This window comes from Myotis daubentonii, chromosome 5 (assembly GCF_963259705.1).
Source record: "Myotis daubentonii chromosome 5, mMyoDau2.1, whole genome shotgun sequence".
NCBI classification, from domain to species: Eukaryota; Metazoa; Chordata; class Mammalia; order Chiroptera; family Vespertilionidae; genus Myotis; species Myotis daubentonii.
In genome coordinates, this window is record NC_081844.1 from 75,975,285 (window position 1) to 76,001,107 (window position 25,823).

Here is a 25,823-nt window from a genome sequence, read left to right on the forward strand (position 1 = left end):
TACAGAAATTCAAATCAAAACCATAATGAGATACTACTTCACACCTATTAGGATGGCTGTGATAAAATAAAATTTAAAAAAGAAAAACAATTGGCAATGATGTAGAGCAAGCATGTCAAACTCACGGCCCACAACAAATATTTTTGCGGCCCAGCCAATATAATGGCATGTGAGAAACATTTTAATAAAAATGTCATAACTTAATTTTTACAATATCCTGTTATACATAATTATTAATAATGAACTATAACGTTCACTAATGACTAATTACTATAATCGTGTTGCATTCATTTCCCTTTTGCGCCTTACGCATAGGCGCACCATTTCTCTCCACTAATACTAGCACCGAATATTTTAGCAGCCGACTACCACATCATTAGTCTTCCACTGACTTGTTTGGTGTGCACAACAGGAAATATGCGCTTTCAGAGAACAAGAAAAATAGGTTTATTTGTGTTACACTTATTAATCTGTGGTTATTCAATGTCTGGTAAGTTCATGTTCGAGAAAAAATATTAATTTTTATTAAAATGTTCTATTGTTTTATGTTAACGATTACTCATTTATTTCAGCCCTTTTATATTCAGCATGGCTCTATCGAAATAAACCTACATTTCTATGAGTATTGAAGCTTTTGTGTTTTTGTGGCCCACATAAACTTCAACCTTGTTTATTTGGCCCATGTTAGCCTTTGAGTTGACATGCTTGATGTAGAGAAATTAAAACTCTTGTGCTTTTCTGGTGTTAATGCAAAATGGTGCAGCCACTATGGAAAACATTATGGTGAGTCCTCAAAACTTACAATCCAGCAATTCTATGTCTGGGTATAGACCAAAAAGAAATGAAAGCAGGGACTCGAACTAGTATTTGTACACATGGCCATGTCCATATCAGCATTATTCATAATAGCCAAAAAGTGAAAACAACCCAAATATCTATCAACAGATGAATATGAATAAACAAAATGTGTTATATACATATAATGGACTATTATTCAGATAAAAAAGAAAATGTTGATTCATGTTACAACATGGATGAACCCTGAAGACATGCTAAGCAAAATAAGCTAGACATAAAAGGACAAATATTATATGATTCCAATTATATGAAGTATCTAGAATAGTCAAATTCATAGAGACAAAAAATAGAGTGGTGATTTCCAGGGACAAAGAGGAAGGAGGAATGGGGGTTAATTATGGTTGAATGGATAGAGTTTTAGTTTGGAGAGATAAGTTCTGGACATGAATAGTTGCACAACAATGTGAAGGTACTTAATGCCACTGAACTATATATCTAATAATGGCTAAAATGGTAAATTTTATGTTATGCATACTTTACCACAATAAAAAAAAGATGCAATAGATTTAAAAATAATACAAAAGATCAATGAAACCAAGAGCTGGTACTTTGAAAAGATAAAGAAGATTGATGAGCCTTTAGCCAGACTCATCAAGAAGCAAAGAGAGAAGACTCAAATAAACAAGGTTTAAGTTTATGTGGGCCACAAAAGACTCAAAGCTCATTTTACTGGAAATAAAAGATGTGAAGTAACAACTGACACCACAGAAATACAAAGGATTGTAAGAAAATACTATGAACAACTATATGCCAAAAAATTAGACAACGTGGGTGAAATGGACAAATACCTAGAAACATACAATCTTCAAAAATTCAATCAGAAAGAATCAGAAAACCTGAACAGATCAATAACAACTAAAGAAATTGAAGCAGTGGTGAAAAAAGTTCAAGCAAACAAAAGTCCTGGACCAGACCACTTCACTGGGGAATTTTACAAACATTCAAAGAACACCACCTATATCCTCCTCAAACTATTCCAAATAATTCAAGAGGAAGGAAGATTTCAAAGCTCATTTTACTAGGCCAGCATTATCCTAATTCCAAAACCAGATAGACAATACAAAGAAGGAAAATTACAGGCCAATATCCCTGATGAACATAGATGCTAAAATCCTCAACAAAATATTAGCATATCAGATCCAGCAATATATCAAAAACAGCATACACCATGACCAAGTGGGATTTATTTGAGGGATGAAAGGTTGGGGGGGGGGGGGGCACAGGAGACTTGGTTGAAAAGTTTGTAAGGATGAAATTCCAAAAAGGGAAGTTGGCTGAAGGTGGCCCACCACTCTTTATCAGAATTCTGACTTAGGGGAGTTGGCCAAAGGCAGCTGTCCCTAATTGTTCCTTGACCTTTCCAAACAAGTTTGTGTATGTGCAGACCCTCAGGTATTTACCAGAATCTTTATGTTTGATCTTTAGGTGTCCTTGCTTAAAGGATATTGCAGACACATGCGTCCTCCCAAGATTACTTACCCTACTGATTGTATCTAAAAGATAAACTTTATCTCAAACTGCTGTTACAAGCAGTCCCTTAGCCCTCTCTTTCAGAGCAAACCTATGTCAGAGTAATCATTCATCCATTGCTCAAGGTCTGCTGGTCATCCCTGGCAAAGGTTGGTACAACATTCTTAAATTAATAAATGTGATAAACAAAATAAAAGAGATAAAAATTACATCATCATTATCAACAGAAGTAGAAAAAGCATTCGACAAAATCAAGCACCGATTTTAAAAAATATATTTTTATTGATTTCAGAGAGGAAGAGAGAGGGAGAAAGAGACAAACATCAATGATGAGAGAGAATAATTGATTGGCTGCCTCCTGCATGCCCCAGACTGGGGACTGAGCCCACAACCCAGGCATGTGCCCTGACTGGGAATCAAACTGTGACCTCCTGGTTCATAGGTTGATGCTCAACCATTGAGTCACACTGGCCTGGGACCCATTTTTGATAAAGACTTTCACCAAAGTAGGAATAAAAGGATCATACATCAACATACTAAAGGCCATATATGACAAACCTACATCTAACATCATACTCAATGAGCAAAAACTCTAAAAACAGGTATAAGACAGGGATGTCTGCTTTCACCACTCTTATTCAACATAGTGCTGGAAGTCTTAGCTACAGATGTCAGACAAGAAAAAGAAATAAAAGGCATCCAAATTGGAAAGGAGGAAGTAAAACTGTCATTATTCACAGATGACATGATACTGTACATAGAAAACCCTAAAGACTCCACCAAGAAACTACTAGACTTAACAAAGGAATTCGGCAAAGTAGCAGGATACAAAATTAACATCCAGCCGAAACCGGTTTCGCTCAGTGGATAGAGCGTCGGCCTGCGGACTGAAAGGTCCCAGGTTCGATTCCGGTCAAGGGCATGTACCTGGGTTGCGGGCACATCCCCAGTGGGGGATGTGCAGGAGGCAGCTGATCGATGTTTCTCTCTCATCGATGTTTCTGACTCTCTATCCCTCTCCCTTCCTCTCTGTAGAAAATCAATAAAATATATTTTTAAAAAAATTAACATCCAGAAATCTATACCATTTTATACACCAATAGTGAACTCTCAGAAAGAGAAACTAAAAAAACAATCCCATTTACCATTCCAACAAAAAAATTAAGATACCCAGGAATAAACTTAACCAAGGAGGTAAAAGACCTGTACTAAGAAAACCTATAGGACACCGAAAAAAGAAACAGAGGAAGATATAAACAAGTGGAAGCATATACCATGTTCATGGGCTGGACGAATTAACATCATTAAAATGTCCATACTACCCAAAGCCATCTATAGATTCAACACAATCCCTATTAAAATATCAATGGCATATTTAACAGATCTAGAACCAATACTCCAAGAATTAATATGGCATCAAAAAAGACCCCAAATAGCCATAGCAATCTTGAGAAAGAAGAACAAAGTTGGAGGAAGCACAACACCTGATAACATACTATACTACAAAGCCACTAAAATCAAAGCAGCCTGGTACTGGCACAAGAACAGGCATATAGATCAATAGAACAGACTAGAGAACCCAGAAATCAACTCAAGCCATTAAACTCAATTAATATTTGGCAAAGGCATAAACTTGAGTAAAGACTGTTTCTTCAGTAATTGGTGCTGGGAAAATTAGATAGCAACATGTGAAAAAAAGAAAAAAAAGAAAAGAAAGAAACTAGACCACCAACTTACACCATTGATAAGAACAAATTCAAAATGGATAAAAGACTTAAATATAAGTTATGAAACCATAAAAACCCTAGGAGAAAACAGGCAGCAAAACCTTAGACATCTCATGTAGCAGAATTTTCACCAATACATCTAGTAGGGCAAGAGAAATAGAGGAAAAGACTAAGCAAATGGGACTACATCAAACTAAAAAGTTTCTTCACAGCAAAAGAAACCAACAAAATGAAAAGAAAATCTACTATATGGGACTCATCTTATCAATGATACATCTGGTAAGGGATTAATCTCCAAAATAAATAAAGAACTCATACAACTCAACTAAAGGAAGACAAACAATCCAATTAAAAAGTGAACTTCACTCATCATCTGAGATGCCAATTAAAACTACAAAGAGGTATCATCTCATACCTGCCAGAATGGCTACCATCAATAAATATACAAACAGTAAGTGCTGGCAAGGATGAGGAGAAAAAGGAACCCTTGGACTCCGCTGGTGGGAATGCAGACTGGCGTAGCCACTATGGAAAACAGTATGGAGCTTCCTCAAAAAATTAAAAAGGGAACTGCCATTTGACCCAGTGATCCCACTTCTAGGAATATACCCTAAAAAGACAGAAACACCAATCAGAAAGAATACCTACATCCCTATGCTCACGGAAATTTACAATAGCTCACAGTTATTTACAATAGCTAAGATCTGGAAACAGTCCAAGTGCCCATCAGTACATGAGTGGATAAAAAAAGATGTACATTTACACACGGAATACTATGCAGCTGTAAGAAAAAGAAGGATCTCTTACCCTTTGAGCCAGCATGGAGGAACCTGGAGATTATCATGGGAAGTAAAATAAGCCAGGCAGAGAAAGACAAATATCACATGATCTCACTTATATGGGGAATCTAATGCACAAAATAAACTGACAAACAAAAACAGATCCAGAAACATGGACGCAGTAACAGACTGACAAATCTCAGAGGGAAGGGGGAGAAGGGGTGGCGGGAAGAGATTAACCAAAGAACTTATATGCATATATGCATAGCCCAGGGGTGAGCAAACTTTTTGACTCGAGGGCCACAATGGGTTCTTAAACTGGACCGGAGGGCCGGAACAAAAGCATGGATGGAGTGTTTGTGTGAACTAATATAAATTCAAAGTAAACATCATTACATAAAAGGGTACGGTTTTTTTTTTTTTTTAGTTTTATTCATTTCAAACGGGCAGGATCCAGCCCGCAGGCCGTAGTTTGCCCACGGCTGGCATAGCCCATAGATACCAACAATAGTGTAGTAAAGGCCTGGAGCTAAATGGGGGTACCATGAGTGGAGAAAAGGGGGAACATCTGTAATACTCCCAACAATAAAGATACATTTTTAAAAGTTTTAAGTTCCAAACTTAAAATACAGAAAATGTGAGTCCAGTCTCTAAAAACCATACAAAAGTATGTTTAAAGAGCTATTCAATCTTACTTATATAAATTGAAGGTTCCAACTTACCATCTAGGAAATACCCCATTCTCCAAACTTGTTGTTTGGCTGCGTCGCCAACGTCTCTGGTAGCTGCTGGCACAACTTCGGGTAAGTGAGGAATTTGGGGAGGGAAATGGCGTAATAAGCAAGCTGCTGAGAGATGCTGTCAAATCAGAATAAGAACAAGTATAATGTGTAAGTCAATTACAACTAAGCAAAAGGACAAATTTCTTTTTAACAAATTTAAGAGCAGTGACTCAAATTTTCCATTTTGCTTCATGAGTCTCTAAAATTTTCATTTAATAACATAACTGTTGGAGCAAGGACTCAGAAGAGAAAAATCATATTTTAAGTGTGTTGGCAAGAGAATCTGAGACAATCCCTCTTGATATGCTTATCCCCAGCCCCACCCAGGAAGAAAATGCTACTGTGAAACAAAGCATTATCTCTTATTTCTTTGGCCATGAGACTACCCTCTAGCTTAGCTGAACCCTTAGTCCTTAAATTAAAAGAAATATGATGTGATTCAATTTTAATGCTGTAGTTGGATTTTAAGTACAAAAACTGTATTTGAAAGTAAATGTCTAAATGTCATTTAAAGATGTCACTTAAAAGTATTCATGGATAACTTGTGCATAGGTAGTCAAGCTTGTAAATGTTTGGCTACTTTTAATAAGAGTCTTGACTATACCTACCAAGTTCCAAAAAAAGAGGTAAATCCTACCACCTGCTCTCTAGAGCATCCTAATGGTTGACAGACACATTCCAATAGAGGCCATTCTGATTATAATTACTATAATCCCATAACTGGGGATTATTCTCTTCTTAAAGAATCTGCAATCTAGAAGTTCTATTTCTTGCCTAGGCGTAATAAACTACAACTCTATTTTTCCTTGGGCTAGGAATGATCCCCTCCTTCCCACTTGATCCACAGAGAAAAGGACATTAAGGGCTTGCTTTTCATTTAGCAATATTTTTAGGTTGCCATCTTTACGATTATAACCACATACTGAAAATTTATAAAGTAATCTAAAACAGGAAGTTATTATGATCATCTATGAAAAGGTACATGCCACATGATAGGTCATGTTGGATATTAGGACTGAAAACTAAGAGATTTACCTTATAAAGATTTGTTTATCTGAATTCTCTGACAAATTCACTGATAAAGGGGAGAGGCCTTAACTACCATGCAAACATCTGAACCACCAATGAATTAATTCCTTTCTTGAAAGATCACATTTTATCAATTGGTATTACAAAACTTTGTAAACTAATATAAGACTGGGTATGTATAACAAATGTAGGTAGGTATGGGTTCAGTGAAAAAACAAATGCTACTCTAAATTTTGAAAAGCTATGTTTTACTAAATTCTGAAATTAAAAATAACCCTATTAGAAAAAAGAAAATACACCATTAACTTAAATGGCATACGTGAATTTAATGGCTTGAAGAAGCGTTACGGATCAATCTAGCTAGTCCCTTCAATTTATAACTGAAGAAAATGAAGTATAAAGATATGAATTTCTCACCTCTAAAATGCTGGATAAAATAATGAGTTAAATTATAGCCACAGAAGAAAAAACTATATAATATAGAAGCGAAGGTATTAAGAGAAATATACTCTCAATTAGTTCCAAAGAACAAAAGTATAGAATTTGAAATGAAAGGTGAGATTATTAGAAAGATGTAGACTTTTCATATTAGATTAGTGTTTCTCAGCTCTAGCTATCCATCAGAATTAGGTGCTGAAGTTTTTCATGTTGTTTTGTTTCTCAAATACAGATGCCTAACACTTTTTCTAGGCTAAATCAGTGTTCAGTAATCTGAAAATTTTTTTTGAAACTTCATTTTTCTAATGCAAATGTAGGGATTACAATATATGGTTAAGTATGGACTTCCCATCTACACTCAAAATTGAATTGTAATCAATTTGGATAGCAGGGACATATGTGACAACACAGATGGATTACCACAGTGATTAAAGTTTCTCACACCTAACAATAACTTAAAGCCTAAGCTTATTCCTTCTTTCACTTATGCTGATCTCTGAGCCCTGACAGACATTTTTCCTTTTAAATGGAATATCCTTCTTCCATGCCTTTGCCTGGATAATGCTAATTATTTTTCAAGACATAATTCAATTATTATCCCTCTGTCCCTTGCCCAGGCTGTTAGGTTCCCTTTATCTGGGGCTAGCATAGAATTCATCACATAATGAACCATTACAGATTTGTCCTGACTGTTCTCTCATTAGACTCTGCTCCTTAAGGCAAACTCTGGGCTTTTTTTTTTTAAGCCTCACCTTGTTTCAACAAAAGTTTGAGACAAATTTTGGGAGAGTCTACATTTGGGGGAGGGGGGAAAGTGTAACATTAGTTCAAAATGCTTAAGTCATTCTGGGCAAGAGATAGTCTAACCATTTAAACTCTAGTTAGGAGCAAGCAGATATAAGCAATGTGATTTTCTACTATACTATCTAAGCAGTCTCTTGAGCAATGCTTTTTTTCTTATACGGCTAAGCCTAAGCTAATGTACATTGATCTCTAGGCCAAGCATGTCAAACTCACGGCCTACAATGAATATTTTTGTGGCCCAGCCAATATAACGGTATGTGAAAAATGTTTCAATAAAAATTTCTTAATTTTTACATCGTTATACATAATTATTAATAACGACTACAACGTTCTCTAATGACTGATTTTTATATTTATGTTGCATTCATTTCCCTTACACAGCGCAAGTGCACTATTTCTCTCCACTAATACTAGCAGCGAATATTTTAGCAGCCAATTGCCACATCATTAGTATTGTACTGACTTGTTTGGTGCGTGCAATAGGAAATATTTCGCTTTTGGAGAACAAGAAAAATAGGTTTATTTGCGTTACGCTTATTAATCTGTGCAGTTATATTCAGTGTCTGGTAAGTTAATGTTCAAGAAAAAATATTAATTTTAATTAGAATGTTCTATTATTTTACGTTAATGATGACTTTTATTTCAGCCCTTTGCATTCAGCATGTCTCTATTGAAATAAACCTACATTTCTATGACAATTGAAGCTTTTGGTGTTTTTTTTGAGGCCCACATAAACTTAAACCTTGTTTATTTGGCCCATGTTAGCCTTTGAGTTTGACATGCTTAATCTAGGCCATGCTCCACCAAGCACGTTTAATAATATAAGTGAAATATTTTAAATTTAATATATTTCTCTCTACTGTTTCTAAAATTCTCTTGTAATATCAATGTAACAAGCTATATACATAAAATTAAAGAATAAAGGCAAAGATAAAAAAGAAAATCAATGTTAGCTAATAATTATCTCATAAAAAAACTGAGTTAATACATAAACCTGGCATTACCAGAGCGTGCTATGCCACTGTCTCTGTCCTCATTCAACTCTCTTCCAGGCATGTCCATTGGGTTGCTGTGAACTGTGAATCAAGACAAAACTGTCAGTTATAAAATATACTGCTATTCAAATTGACGATGTTCCTTTTAAATAGCAAACTCAATCATGCTCATCTCATTGCATTCCTTTATTTTTTCAATAGCACGGCACAAACCCAACACCAAGAGCTATTACTCAGCTGAACAAGCTTTAAGATCTATATTATGATTTGACATACAATATGAAAATAGTCTATAATATTATAAAGCAAGGGTGACTAAAGTATTTTAGAAGCATATTCAACGACATAGCAAGATATTCACAACATAGTATTAAATTTTATGAAAGGAAGCTACTGAACAGTAAGAATGGTGACTGCTGGGCATATGATAGTTCACTTTATTATTCTGCCTGTAACAATTTATGTTTAAAAATATGCACAATAAAAATTTTAAGAAAACTATTTGAATAGTATGGTCCCAACTTTGTTTTAAAAAAAAGGGGGGGGGGGTTATTCCTGACTGACAGATGGTTAACATTTTTTGCCTATTGTCACATTTCCCAAATTTTCTATAACAAATATGTACTGTTCATATCTCATATTTGTACGGAAAATAAATATTAATTAAAGTAAGAAATTGAATAGTTTCCTGAATACTGAAACATGAACACACTCACTCTACAATGATATAAACAAATATGCTCATATGCCTTCTACAGAACAATTATAATGATGCTTGTTCATCTAAATCTTAGCTCTAAGAGAATTCATTCTTATTAGTGCAGATCAGAAGTTTTACAATAATAATAAGATATGATATTTTCTGCAATTGGTGAACTATGGTTCAAAAGCTACTCAGCCATGGAAACAAGATAGTTATCACATTAGAAATTCTGAGTTATAATATTTATACTAAATTTTGGTTTGGAATTCTAAAGTTAAAGTCATTATTACATAATGAGATAATAAGTGACAAACACTGAAATTCATAACAATGTCAATTCCACTGATAAAAGTTTCTGGAAACTTCAAGAACATATTCAGTAGAAATAAATTATGTTCTTGCACTTTCTAAGCAATATTTTCTTAACCAAACCCTCTATAACAGCGGTTCTCAACCTGTGGGTAGCGACCCCTTTGGGGGTCGAACGACCCTTTCACATGGGTCGCCTAAGACCATCAGAAAACACATATATAATTACATATTGTTTTTGTGATTAATCACTATGCTTTAATTATGTTCAATTTGTAACAATGAAATTGGGGGTCACCACAACATGAGGAATTGTATTAAAGGGTCAGGGCATTAGGAAGGTTGAGAAACACTGCTCTATAACTATATTTATTTACTCTCTTGTTTCCACAGCTTAACTACAGATTCTAGCCACTGGATCACACCAACTAGTCTACCCACACAGCACATCGCAAACCTGCAAAGAAAGAGGCGCTCCTGATCAGGCGGAGCGGACCCTGTTCAGAGAATGCCCGCCTGGGGCTGCAGAACTGTGAAAGACCTACATGGCAAAAATGTAAAATACATGTGAAAGAGAGCTGTTAGAGAAGCTGCAGTGCATCAGGAATAAAAGGTGAGCTAAAGCAGCACAAAAGCAGACCAACATATATGAATAGAAACTTTTAAGCTAAGTTTAAATAATTCTAGTTGGCTTCCCTTTTTTGAAACAGGATGGTTTCCCTCTGGTCATGGCAAACATAATTTCATGCCCATGTACTAATAAATTTGTATAAAATAAAAAAAATAAACTACTACTACATAAGGTAAAAATTATTTTAAATGTTCCATGCTTTCTAATATAAAACAACCTTTTTTTAATTTGTTGGGGTGACATTGGTTAATAAGGTCATACAGGTTTCAAGTGTACATTTCTATGATGCATGATCTATTTATTGCATTGTGTTCACCACCTAAAAAATCTTTTTAAAGAGCCAAAAAAGCACAGTAATGTTATCTGTATAAGTTGGCACTTGCCAAATAAATTTATCTTTTTAAAAGTCAGTTTTAAAATGACAGTTATCTTGCAATGGCAGTAAGGAGAAACCACCTAAATGCTTGGCTTAGAAAACAAAACACAACACATACAACAAAGAACAAATACAGGAATCTATTGACAAATTAAGTATAAAAATAGTTTTTTCTAACCTAGTAATAAATTACAACATAATGGAAGAAACCAAACTTCCTAGACTAGGAGGAGTCAGCCACTAAGGAAGCAGGTCACCAATACAGCCTGTCAGTCAGGGCCAGACTCCAGGCTGTTCAAAAACTTGGCAACTACAGACTTGACCAAGAGAAAATTATAGTCTAAAAGACCCAAAAAGAGCAACATTTACAGTCTGGAAGCAAGCAGCTGGGTTACCTGTTAAGTTACTCTTTTTAAAAAATATATTTTCTTATTGATTTCAGAGAGGAAGGGAGAGGGAGAAAGAGACAGAAACATCAATGATGAGAGAGGATCACTGATACTGCCTCCTGCATGCCCCACACTGGGGATCGATCCTGCAATCCGGGTACGTGCCCTGACTGGGAATCGAACTGTGACCTCCAGGTTAGTGGGACAGGGCACCTGTTACTTTTAATCAAGATGGCCTAAATAGTCACCCAGGAGATTTACCTAGGATAGAATAGGGAACTTTCTATCTAAAAAGTGACAAATGTATCTTTCAAATTGCTAACAGATATTTTTCCATAACAAAAATTTCTACAATTATAGTACATATGCAACAATTCTTTCATGTTTCATTGTTCAGCTTTCTTCAGTTCTCCCTTCAAAATGTATCTGCTCTCTTTAAACTCCTCCCCTGCCTGCCTCTTCCTTAGTCTCAGCATACGACTGTCTCCTACAGTCATATGAGACGCATATGTATGTAGGCACACACAGAATGCACCAGATGAGAACTCTTTTCCTACCAACCTACCTCCAAACTTAATCAAATTCTCCCCTATTCTTGCCCCCTTCATGCCTGAGCAGTAATAATAGGTAACATTATTCAAACCTTACTATGTGCTAGGGACTTATTCAGTGAAAAATCCTGAGAGGTCCTTCCTTACCTCCCTTCCAAAACTAACTTTTCTAAATCAGCCAGGACCTTCAAAAATCTTATTTGGCCAAATATCACCTTTATCTCTAATCTCATTCCCCTTTTCCATCAACACTTAAACACAGTCAAAACTCTTCTACCTTCTCACCATGTATCTAATCCTATAGTTCCATAGTTCTTAACACATTTCGTACCGCTCAGTTTTCTCGTGTTTTGCGCGCCATCTGTTAAGGACCGCTCACGAGTGTTCTCCTTTTTCATGCCCATGGAAAAAGGAGCGAATCTAGATACTTACGTAAATTTTGTTCGGTCTCTCTTCATAGAGGAAAATGTTTTACGCAGTACCATACGTTAAAAAAGTACTAGGAAGTTTAATTGTTTAAGTAAATAAAAATGTTATAATTATTGAAAAACAACACCTAAAGTGCATTATGATGATTTAAATAACGTGCAGCTTGCCCAAAAACGTGCGGTCCCTGGCGTATGTCTTAGAGATTTCTATGCGGTACGCAATGTGTTTTAAAATGTGGTCTAGCCGAAACCGGTTTGGCTCAGTGGATAGAGCGTCGGCCTGCGGACTGAAAGGTCCCAGGTTCGATTCCGGTCAAGGGCATGTACCTGGGTTGCGGGCACATCCCCAGTAGGAGATGTGCAGGAAGCAGCTAGTCGATGTTTCTCTCTCATCAATGTTTCTAACTCTCTATCTCTCTCCCTTCCTCTCTGTAAAAAATCAATAAAATATATTTAAAAAAATAAAATAAAATGTGGTCTAAAGACCCTTAGGAAGTCCCTGGAACACTTTCAGAGAGTTGGGGAGTATTTCCCATTCCAACTACATGGTTTTTTTTTGAGACTGGATTTTCTTAATGCACTTCAACCAAATCAACAATCACAAGAGACTAAATACAGAAGCTGCCGGGAGCCGGTCCATCCTTGCTGTTTCAAGGGACCTGGCATATATGGCATACGGCTCTTAATATGTTTGCTCACCTTCTTGGTGCTGTGTTTTAACCAAAGTCACCTCTCCGAGAAAGGTTGAATCCCCAGGTAGGGATTTTCCCCTGAAGTTAGGGAGGGAATAAAACCCCTCAACTAAGTGCCAGGCGGGTAATTAATCCCTTTAACTACGAACAATCATGCTTAAACTACATAATCTTTTCTCCCTGGAATGGAGATAAGAAACGCCCTAACCTTTGTAATAGAGATTGATAGGATTGAATCAACTGGTATAAATACAGTTGTAACAAGACAGAAACACTCAGAACTCAGAACAGAATCAAGAAGACAGAACCTACACGGAGCCTAGAGACAGAAGAACTTCGCTGGAGAGAGCATGCCGGAGGATCCTGGAGAGGGACTGGCCTCGGAGCCTAGAGACAGAGCCTAGCGGGAGAACATGGCAAGGGATCCTGGACTGAACCTGACTACAGAGATTGGCAGGAGAACCTGACTGGAACCTGGACACTGAACCTGACTGGAGAGCCTGGACAGAACCTGGCTGGAGAACCTAGGGAGGGAACATGGCTACAGAACCTCACTGGAGATCCGAAGCAGAACCTCTCTGGAGATCCAGACCAGAACTTGGCTGGAGATCCTGGCTAGAGATCCTGGCTAGGCTGCTGATCAACTGAACGCTGTCTCCGTGCCCTTCCTTCTTCGCCGACTCCGTCCACACCTTTGGGGACCCCTGGACCCGCTGGGGCCGGACCCCGGCAAGAAGCAGATATGAGAATCTAGCTTTCTTCTAGTAAGTCAGACATTTAGGAGATTTACAAAAATGTAAAACAATGCCACTCTTCTAACTCAATTATTTTTGTCTTGGAAAATAGTTATTTAAAAACATGTTATTTACATTAACATGAAAAGGGTTATTAGTGTTATTTTTTCATGAATTACTAAATAAATATTTTGAAATTTTCTGTTTTAGTTTCTAATACAATATATATCAACAAATGTGACCAATTTAAACAAAAATTCTCTGTGGTCCTCAATAATTTCTAAGTTTTTAAAAGGATCCCAAGACCAAAAATTTAAGAACCACTGCTTATATCTTGGAAAAGAGACTAACTTCTGAGTCTCTCCTCAATTCTGAAACTGTTCACATATGCCACCAAAAGCCTTCCTGTTGCTTAATGCAATCCATACTATCTTATATTACCTTACAGCGCATTTGATGCTGACTCCCACGAACTGTAAATCCACTGAGGTAGAAACTATGTCTGGTTTACTACTATATCCTCATGGCCTAGCAGAGTGCTTGGCATAAAACAGTACTTGATAAGTATTTGTTAATTAATGGGAAATATAAAGAAAATAAGAAATGGTGCTCAAATATTCTTGATTCACCGTCAGAATGTACAAATAAAAGCTGTTCAACATTTAAAGTCTGTACTCTGTTAAATAAATTTTCTATTCTATAACAAAGAAGATGAGTATATCTAGCACCTATTGTATTTAGTATAATTACCTTTATACTAATGATAATGAATTTATATTAGTAAAATATATAGCTTTTAATAAGCCCTTTGAGCTTTGAAAAGTGTCAATTATAAAGAAAAAGATTCAGTCATTTCCTTGTCACATCTTTACTTTGTTAAAGCCAAAGAAATAATCAAGTTACGAAAAAGCAGAACTTTTTTTCTATAAAATATACACACTTTGTGAAGTGCATGCCTGACACTATATCCCACAGTGGGTGCTTAATAAATGGTTGCTCATTTGAATGAATTACAGAATGTTATACTGTTCAAGTTGGAAGAAAAAAACTATTTTCTACCAATTCATATAACTAACACATATTTATTTAAATTAATTATAAATAAAAATTATCACTAAACAGGGAAGAGAGAAATATTCACTCTACTCTAACTGCTGTCTACTCTGACATACTGCAGTTCTCTATTCACTGGAAATAGGGTCAGCAGCAATTTAGTTGTTTTCTAGGCTAAAGCAAGTGACTAGAAATGTTAGAAACAATTGGTCACTTTGCAATGTTTAACTTAAATAATTATAACAATCAACTAACCAAATTACTAAATAAATTGTTACTCCAATAAATCTTTTAAGGAACATCAACTTTGAATACCTTCTCATCTGAATTACAGGTCAAAATGAGTACCATTCAAAATTAACTTTTATTGTTAGGGAAGAGAGAAAGAAGAAAATATAATTAATACCAGACTTCCTCAGATGGTTTTTCAAAGATACATCAAACTTAAAAACAAGTTTGATAGATACAAAATAAACATTATGCTCAAATATATGAAAATTATATTTTCCAAATAATAAAGATATAATATATACTTATAATTTAAAAGCCTTTTCCACTTATAGTATTTGAAACTCTTTGGTCTTATAAAAGATCTACATTAACAAGAAAAAACTACATATCCCTGTTATACTGTTCACATTTTTAAAACTTACAAAACCAAATGAACCACTTATTTACCTATATTTCCAAGTAGTCCATTAATAACTGTGTTACTGTCAGCCTTTAATGTACTGTTGTCCTGATTGATGAATTCAAGACTATCTTGCAACCTAAAGGGAAGAAGAAAAAAATATAAATTCCAAATTCATTACATGCTCCTAAATGGCCCTTCCTTGAATATCCTAATGAAATTTTAGTATGTAACAGTTTTTTAAATTTCCCTATTAGTACTAGAAACGAACTAATAATTTTAATCATCCTAAGGGCTAAATCCAGTCTGCTGCCTGATTTTGTAAATAAAGTTTTAATGGAACACAGCCACATCCATTCATTTATGCATTGCATATGGCTGTTTTAATGCTACAATTGCAGAGCTGAGAAATTATAACATACTGTCTGGCTCACAAAAACAAAAATATTTACTATCTGGACCTTTATAGAAAAATATTGCTGACCCAATTTAAATTACAATCTTTCCTCTCATATTTTGACCCTGAAAATATTTTCTAAACTTCTGTCAGGATTAAAAAAGAAAATGAAAAAAGAGAATCAACCAAATATCCAAAAAGTATCTCTAGTCCACACATTATAAACGGCCTATATTACTTCTTTTAGTAAATTATTCAAACAACAAAAATAAAATCACGTTATGCATTTAATTCAAAGTATTGTTCTTTGGTATTTTAAGAAATATTAATTAGAACTTAGAAAATATATAGGAACTGAGGGAATTACAGTTAAAGTCAGTCATGACAATGTAGGATCTCTAATTTCTAGTTTAGTATTAAACTCTTAAAAATTAGTACCTCTGGCATCCATCTCTCTCTATATATAAAAGGCTAATATGCAAAATGTCCCCTTGGGAGTTCGACTGCTCGCTATGACATGCGCTGACCACCAGGGGGCGGCGAAGAATGAAGGAAGGCCCCAGCTGTCGGCTGGAAGGCCCCGATCGGCCCTGATTACTGGTCAGGCCTAGGGACCCATACCCATGCATGAATTTCATGCACCGGGCCTCTAGTGATAGTATAAAAAAAAAATCTTTCCCTTTCTTTCCTAAAAGTTAAGTCTTTTTAAAGTACTGACAATAAATAGCTCTTAAGAATGTCCCTCATTCAGAGTTGGCTTCTGGCTATCTCTTGCTGCTCTTGACTTGGGTACCCCGATGGTTTCTGATCTGCAACCTGCAAAATCCCTCCCTGGGGTCCACTACCACTTCGTGCTAGCCCGTCCTTCATTAATAGATTCTGGCATGTAGCCCATTATCCTAATACTAGGGGCCCAGTGCATGAAATCGCACGAGACCCATGACCCAGAGTCCTGTGGCTCAGCAGGACCCAGAAAGAGTCCTGCGGCCGCCACCGCCTCAGGAGGCGAGACCCAGAAACCCGCCCGCACCTCCAGTCAAGTCCTTCAGAGTAAAGTCCCCGCCCACCCGTGCGTACCTCACCACACACAGTCCCGCCCACCCCACTCATGCAGCCTCCTGCTGATCGGACGTTACGGCATGACAACCACAGGCTTTTTATATAACAGATCAGCTTCACTATTCTAATCTTGGTAGTAATAACTTGTAATATCCTTGTGCCCCACCATATGGCTGGCCTAGGTCACTCCTAATTGCAGGGTTAATGTGCAGGGGGATCTAAAAACTGAAGAGCACAACCTCCTCATGCACTGCAAAATGGAAAATCAGTATATCAACGTAACATGGAAATGCATTCAACATTTTATTTCCAGATATAGCTCCAAGCAAATTAGAGAAAGAGAAATCACATTTCCTGTTCTTCAACTAAACTCAAATGAGGAAGCAATCTGGCCTCCAAACACAGAGTGGCTGGATGGGTAAAAAAAAAAAAACAAGAGCCAACAATATGCTGCCTACAAGAGATTCACTTCAGCTGTAGGGACACACATAGGCTCAAGGTGGTGGGGTAGAAAAAGATATTCTATGCAAGTGGAAACCAAAAGAGAGCAGGGGGAGCTGTATTTATGTCAAACAAAACAAAATGTTTTTGTTTACCAAAAAACGGTAAAAAGAAACAAAGATGGTCATACAAAAAGGAGTCAATTCATCAAGAAGATATAGCTATCATAACATCAGAATATCTAAACACATTAAGCAAATACAATCAGATCCAAAGGAAGAAATAGACAACAATGCAATACAGGATTTCAATACCTTACTCTCAATACTGGATAGATGATCCAGACAGAAAACCAACAAGAAATACAGACCTGAACCATGCTTTAGACTAAATGGCACTAACAGACACATACAGCATATTCCATTCAATAGCAGTGGAAAACATGTTCTTGTCAAGCACACATGAAACACTCTCCAGAACAGGTCACATGATAAGTCACAAAACACGTCTCAGCCAATTTTAGAAGACTGACATCACACCAAGTATCTTTTCTGACCTTAGTAGATGAAAACTGGAAAAAAAAAATAGAATGAAAGCTGGAAAATTCACAAATATGTGGAGATTTTAAAAAATGCTCCTAAACAACCAATGTATCACAGAAGAAATACAAAAGAATATCAAGAAATATCTTGAAACAAATGAATATGAAAGTATGCATATCAAAACATGGGATGCTGCAAAAGCAGTTCTAAGAGGAAAGTTTATAGCAAAAAAAACGTCTACATTAAAAAGCAAGAAAGATCTCAAATAAACAATTTCACTGTACACCTCAAGGAACTAGAAAATAACAAATTATGTCCAAAAGTTATTAAAAGTAAGGAAACACAGTAAGTATCCACTTAGCTTCAATAAGTTCTGCAACTTTATTTAAGCAAAATGATTTATAATGAAACCAATTTTACCACACAGGCTAACTGATAGAAACAAGAGTTCGGTTCTTACAGAATCTCATCAATGTTATAGTAAAACAACATTGACCAAAATGACGTTATTCAAGCACCTGTTATTAACGAAAATCAGAGGGGAAATAATTAAAAGAGACCAGAAAAATAATAGAAAATATCAATAAAACTAAGAGCTGGTTTTCTGAAGAGATACACAAAGTTGACAAGTCTTTCACTAGACTAATTTGGAAAGAAAGAGAGAGGCGATTGTGTGATTGCAGGGGTGGAGGTGGAAGAGAGCATAGAGGGGACAAATGGTGATGGAAAAAAAATAATATAAAATAAACACTTTGAAAAGTCACTCTGCTTCAAAAACGACACAATAGCATCAAAAACAATCAAATAGGAAGAAATTTAAGAAAGGAGATAAATGATCTCTACAATGAAAACTACAAGCCTTTCTTGAAAGAAACTGAAGGTGACACAAACAAATGGAAAAATACCCCATGTTCATGAATCAGAAGAATGAACATTGCTAAAATGTCCCTATTATCCAAAGCCATCTATAGATTCAATGCAACCCCTAACAAAATTCCAGTGGCATTTTTCACAGAAATAAAATTTTTAAAAAACCTTAAAATTTGCAGAGCCTGGCCTGTGTGGCTCAGTGGTTGAGCATCAACCCATGAACAAGGTCGTCACAATTCGATTCCCAGTCAGGGCACATGCCTGGGTTGTGGGGTTCCATCTCCAATGGGGGCAGCACATCAATGATTCTCTCTCATCATTGATGTTTTTATCCCTCTCTCCCTTTCCCTTTCTCTCTGAAATCAATTAAAAAAATTTTTTTAAAAAGTTGTATAGAGCCACAAAAGACCCTGAATACCCAAAACAATCTTGAGAGGAACACAGCTACAAGCATCACACTTCCTAATTTCCAACTAGACTACAAAGCTACAGTACAGTAACCAACAGTATGGTACTAGCATAAAAATAGACACATAGAACAATGGAACGAAATTGAGAGCCAAGAAAAAACTCACATTTACAGGGTATGGCAAAAATTGGTTTATAGTTGTGAGTATGGGAAGTGGAGTTTATTCTTGTATTATTATTTATTAATTAGTATATTATTTTCCATACTAATAATTATATTAAACCTACTTTTGCCTCACCTTGTAAAGCATGCAGATTATAGCTAATAATACTGTATTATATACTTAAAAGTTGCTAGGAGAGTACATCTTTAATGTCCTTACCACAAAAAAATAAATGCAAGTATGTGATAGGATAAAGGTGTTAGTGCTATGATGGTAACCATTTTGCAATGTAAATGTATCAAATCAACACCATATATACCTTAAATTTACACAATGTTTTATGTCTGTCATAGCTGGGGGGGAAATCTGGTTTCCATAAACTTTCAAACTTAAGGGAGCAGTCTGTTAGTTTCATATTCTGCACACCTTAAATAATTCATTTCTCCCTGTATCCATAACCACTTACGTATTAAGACTCCCACAGATGCTGCTGCCAGTCCTTGCAGTAAAAACTTTGCTAAGCATAAGCTGTGGAGGGGAACTAGGAAAAAAAAAAGAGAGAGGAACACAGAGAGATCAAAACTAGAACACAAGAACCTTCTCAATTTATTATAAATAAAAAATGTATAACTCAGAGAGATTTCACAGCAGTCACAACAGCCATGAAGCAGAATTAAACCTACAGAAAATTATAAATTGAGAAATCTGACATTCTCAATCTGAGTGAAGACTATATGAAAATTCATTTATCTTAAAAACTATTAACTATTCTAAATGGATTCATTAAGAAAAAAATCAGAAAATCCCTTACCGGATCTGATGAATTTTTAAGGTGGATCCTTTGTAGCTCATTGCTACTGAGCCAAACATCATCTCTCCAAGCATATTGGCATCAGAAGAGCACCGAGAGCCCTAAACAATAACCATACATTAATAAAATTGTAAGATTTAAAACCCTATGACTATTTCAAATATTTTTATTAAAAATTCCTTTGCTATAGTTCTACATAATGGTTTTTAAGTGATTCTATGCTGTTGTGCAGCTTGATTTTCTTCATTTCACAATGTCTTATAGATCTAACCATATCGCTGTACATGGATTTCTTTTAAGAGCTGCACAGCATTCTACTGCATGAAAATACCAACATTTATTAAGTCAGCTCCCTTTACTGATGGGTATTTAGGTCATTTCTAGATTTTTGCTATTACAAATAATGCTCAAATGAGCATGAATAACCACATCTTATGCATATGCAATGTTTCTCCAGGAGAAGTTATAAAAACTGGAATTCATAGAACTTGTAGAATAACTTTTACCACTCCTACAAAAATAGGCATTCATAAATGGGGAAATTGTGTCTATTTTTTTAAAAAGGACTTATTTGAAACATTAAAATGTCTTGTTTTCGAAGAACTGATCAAAAACTTATTCCTTTCCATTTCTCTTTAACTGTCTTCATAGGAGTCAGAAAAAAGCTAAAAATTGAACTCATCCATTTGGTCATTATTTAGATACTATGGCAAATATCACTAATTAACTATCAAATATCTATTCCTTATATTTTGAAGTGCTATTTGTTTCAGGGCAGCACGTGCCCTGAAAAAAACAAACAAATGCATTTCAGAGCTGCCTCTATAAATAGGAGATTTAAGGTTGGTTTCTATATTCAATGGGTGAGACTAATGGCTAGAGCAGCAGCTTTCAGAACTATCCACTTACAGGCCTGGTCAATGAGATAAAAATGGAAGTCACTGGAGAGAGAGATGCCACATTAGAACAACAAGGCAACAAGTACACATTAATTCTGTCTAGGCAGAAAGATAAGGGAGTCTTCGTTATCTTGAAACCCATATATACCATACTTCTCGTCATGTAAGAAAAAAAATCCTTAATTTGCTTAAGTCGCTGTTATAGAGGGTGTCCCAACCCAATTCCTAACTGATTTATATAATAACACAATGAGAAAGATAACATAAATAATACAATAAATGATGATTATTCACAAATTTTACTAAAACCATTATACTGTGGAAAAATCAAGAATTTGAAGTTTTAAAAAAATTCTTAACAATCATTCACTACTTTAGGGTTTCTAAAATCTGAATCCATTTGCTAAAATTCATTTTTCACTGCATAATATCAGAAAGGCAAGTTTGCACAACTGGTCAAATTAGAAAATGTCCAAATTAGCATACATATGAAGATGTATTTATAGCACAGCACTATTAGGAAATTGTTAAGGTATTCTGCTAAAGGTGAAGAAGGAATATGGGAGGACAGGAGGAACTATGTAGTACCTCCTAATATCTGAACTTTAATAACTTCAGAGTTCTTCATATAATTCTGTCACACTGATTTGGTATAAGGGCCAGTTTCCATCCAAACATAATTATCTAATTACAAACAACTAAAAAGCCCAGTATTCCATTTTGGTACCCCTAAATATAAAATACTGTCACTCATTCATGCAAGCTTGGCTGACACAAATAAATTCACATTTGCTTAGTATGGTACCAAATACTGATCTTATGTAAAAATATAGCAAGTTCATAGAGAAGTTCCTATGTAGTTACTTATTTGTTTAATTCTGTTTGCTAATCCTCGCTCAAGGATATTTTTCCATTGATTTTTAGGGAGAGTGGAAGAGAGAGGGGAAGACAGAGAGAAACATCTATGTGATAGAAACACACTGATTGGTTGCCTCCTGCACAAGTCCCAACCAGGGCCCAGGCCGGGGAGGAATCTGCAACCAAAGTACATGCCCTTGACCAGAATCGAACCTGGGACCCTTTGGTCTGCAGGCTGACATTCTATCCACTAAGCTAAACCGGCTAGGTCAAATTCTGTGTTTTTAAGTGTCATAATAGTTTTCAAAAATAAAAAATGCACATTTCTAATTGTATATACTTCAAATCATACTTTAATTTCATACTATAGCTGAACTGTATAATTATTTTATATTTATCTTCATATTTTAATAATTAAAAAGTATATAAAATAAGAAATTATTCTGGTAGCCCAAAAAATGCTCAAGTGGAAAATAAAGGGTAAAGAAAATACCCCTGCTGTCTATGCCTATAGTTCTCTGTACTTCCCCTACCCCAAGATTTATCTAAGTACATAAACTTACTTGTTTAATTATCTGCCTCCCAACTATAAGGTAAGCTTCAGGAGGGTAAAACTAGTCTATGTTATATCCCAGTCCCTAAAGTAGTGCACAACATATTGTAGGTACTCAAAAGTATTTATGAATGAATAAATGACATCAGTGATCTTACCTGGTACTTAGGACACTGTTCTTTTACATCAGAAGATGAAGTAATAGAACTATCCAAAGAAGAAGAACTGTCTCCTCCAGGTTTCAGTTGGCAGCATTTCCCAAACACTTTAACTTGAGCATCACTACAGAGTTTCTGAAATTATAGATATTATCCCCATTTATATTTTAACTGATTTTTAACCATACATGAATCTAATTATAGCATAAAAACCTTTGCAAATCCAAACATGAAATAATTCAAAATACTATAACCTTAATGTAATGACTATTTGCATTTTGCCGTATTTTCTCCAATACTGTTTACTTTTCTTTATGTCATTAACTATAATTACTTGTGGAGTTTGTATCTTACTTTTCTCAACAACGTTATTGAATCACTAGAAGTCAGGTGCACGAAATTCATGCACTGGGGGTGGGGGGGAGGGAGTGCGGGTCCCTCAGCCTGGCCTGTGTCCTCTCACAGTCCGGGAGCACCACGATTGATCGCCCAAAAGAGGTCGGCCCTGCCCACCCAGCCGGGGCTCCTTGATGCCTCCTCCCAGCAGAGGGAGGCCCCGTCCACACGCTGCAGCCTGCCAGCCAGTGGCCTGGGTCACCCTCTTCGGGGCAATCGTGGAGTCCCCTCCCCCCCCCCCAATTGGTCAATCACCCTGCCAGCTGGTGGCCTGGGCCTCCCCATGCAGGGAGATCATGGGGCGATGGCCAGGCCCCCAACCAATCGCATCGCACCCACCTTGGCTGGCCTGGCGCCAGTGGGTGTCATAGCATGGTCGTGTGGAGGGTCATTCTGCTGTTTGGTTGTTCGGTCTATTTGCATATTATGCTTTTATTATTATAGATTATTATAGATGGGGATCTTTCTATATTACTATGGGCTAGACAATGTTCATTACTAGTGACTTAACAAATATACTATAGCAATTTTCAAATTATTTGGCCTCAAAACCCCTTTATGCCCTTAAAAATTATTGAGAACTGCAAAGGTCTTTTGTATGTGAGCTATATCTACATTATTTTCAAAAAAAATTTAAAAATACTTATTAAATCAAACATAATACAACCATTAAAGGTGAACATAAGTAACATATTTTATGGAAAAAATGCTTCTGGGAAGAGATGCAGAGGTGGAAGAAAACATGTAAATGAAAGCTGTATATTTCACTATATGTACATACATATAAACTTAATCTTTTGAAATAAAAATGTATTGAACAATTGAATTTTTAATAAAATCTAACTTTAGGATCAAAAGGTTTTGTAGTCAAGTATGGAAGAAGAATGTATTTCTATTTCTATTTCTATTTCTATTTCTATTTCTATTTCTATTTCTATGCTCCAACATGTTCTTGAATTTTCACTCAGAACCATCAAAGCTGCACCTCACCAAGGTCTGTGATACTCCTAAAAGCATTCCAGTGCTTTATCATAGTTACCAGAATGTCCACTCTTCCATAAAACAGACTTCCAAAGGTTTTCAGAAGGGGGATGAGGGGACATTGTGGGGATAAGGACACATTTGTAATATCTTAATCAATAAAGGGGGGGAAAAAGTAAAAAAAAAAAAAAAAAGTAGTAATGTAACTGACATCACAATTTTTGGAAGACCAATGGCATTGTAAAAGAGAGCATCTGGTAATTCCAAATAATCTCTAATCAAAAATATAAAGAGAGAGCGTGGTAAAACAAAAACAAGGGCTTTAAAACTAAATAGACGACATTTAAATCCTGGTTCCTTGAACAAGTTACTTGACCTCTCTAAAGCCTTATGTCTTTAATCGGGAGAAAAACCCTACCTAATGACTAGGTTATTTGTAATACTTTTAGGGGTATATATGTGTCTGTGCGTCTCTCATTACATATTTGTACACAAATAAATATATAAAGTGTCCTATACAATGTCTAGACCAAGCATATGCTTACTGATTTGTAGTTATGTTATCAGAAAAAAGTTAAAGTCAAGGCTAACATAACTGAATGCCTACTCTGGAATCAGGAACGTCACTAGATATTTTCATTTATAGTATTTCATTTAAAAACTCACTAAAAATATTGGTATTTTCAGTATTGATATTCTTGGCCACATCGTAATAACTTTGCTACTTATTGATCACCCATAAAATGCTAGACCTTAAGTATATTTTTTATAATACTCAATATGGTAGATATTACAACCCAATTTTACTGATGAGAAACCTGAAGTCCAGGTTAAGTCACTCACCAAGATTACAAGAGCTAGTGAGTCTGTAATATACCTTAGAGTCAAAATCAGTTGGCCTGACAGATCTACTATTACAAACTACCATTTTATTTGTTAACAAAAGCATTTGAGTAGTATGTGTTCTGAGCATTAGGGAACAGAAATGAATAAAATAGACCCAGTCCTTTTCCTCATAGAACTAACAATCTAAGTGGAAAAAGAGACACTTAACAAATAATTAGACAAAAATGTATATATATGATGAAACATATACTTCAAATATATTTTTAAAAAGTAATAATATTAAAATACCAACGGCATATTTCAAAGATCTAGAACAAACTCTCCAAAAATTCATCTGGAATAAAAAAAGACCTCGAATAGCTGCAGCAATCTTGAGGAAGAAGAACAAAGTTGGAAGGATCACAAAACCAGATATATCAAGCTATATTACAAAGCCACTGTCCTCAAAACTGCCTGGTACTGGCACAAGAACAGACATATAGACCAATGGAACAGAACAGAGAACCCAGAAATCAACACTAGCCATTATGTTCAATTAATATTTGACAAAGGAGGCAAGAGCATACAATGGAGTCAAAACAGTCTCTTCAATAAATGAAGCTGGGAAAATTGGACAAATACATGCAAAAAAAAATGAAACTATACCACCAACTTACACCATACACAAAAATAAACTCAAAATGGATAAAGGACTTAAGTGTAAGATGGGGAACCATAAAAATCTTAGAAGAATCCATAGGCAGCAAAATAGCAGACATATGTCATAGCAATATCTTTACCGATACAGCTCCTAGGTCAATGGAAACTAAGGAGAAAATAAGCAAATGGGACTTTATCAAAATAAAAAGCTTCTGCACAGCAAAAGAAACCATCAACAAAACAACAAGAAAGCCCATTGCATGGGAGAATATATTTGCCAACGTTATCTCTGACAGGGGTTTAATCTCCAAAATTTATAGGGAACTCATACAAAAGGGAACTTAACAAAAGAAAGATAAACAATCCAATAAAAAAAAAAATGGGCAAAGGACCTAAATAGACACTTTTCGAAAGAGGACATA

The 25,823-nt window shown here is 35.6% G+C and overlaps 1 protein-coding gene across 7 annotated transcripts in view; it reads right to left on the reverse strand.

Annotated features, from left to right (window-relative positions):
• FNIP1 (folliculin interacting protein 1) overlaps positions 1 to 25,823 on the reverse strand; it is a 99,594-nt gene that overhangs the window by 40,474 nt on the left and 33,297 nt on the right. For 3 of the 7 annotated variants that reach the window (XM_059698307.1, XM_059698310.1, XM_059698306.1), the window contains exons 3-9: positions 22,540 to 22,674; positions 20,072 to 20,172; positions 19,727 to 19,801; positions 15,427 to 15,518; positions 10,352 to 10,435; positions 8,892 to 8,963; positions 5,557 to 5,692 (exon numbers count right to left, since the gene is read on the reverse strand). In XM_059698307.1, the coding sequence (XP_059554290.1) occupies positions 5,557 to 5,692; positions 8,892 to 8,963; positions 10,352 to 10,435; positions 15,427 to 15,518; positions 19,727 to 19,801; positions 20,072 to 20,172; positions 22,540 to 22,674 (695 nt within the window). The remainder of the gene's footprint in view (positions 1 to 5,556; positions 5,693 to 8,891; positions 8,964 to 10,351; positions 10,436 to 15,426; positions 15,519 to 19,726; positions 19,802 to 20,071; positions 20,173 to 22,539; positions 22,675 to 25,823) is intronic. The other 4 variants (XM_059698309.1, XM_059698308.1, XM_059698311.1 and 1 more) reach the window with 3 other exon arrangements.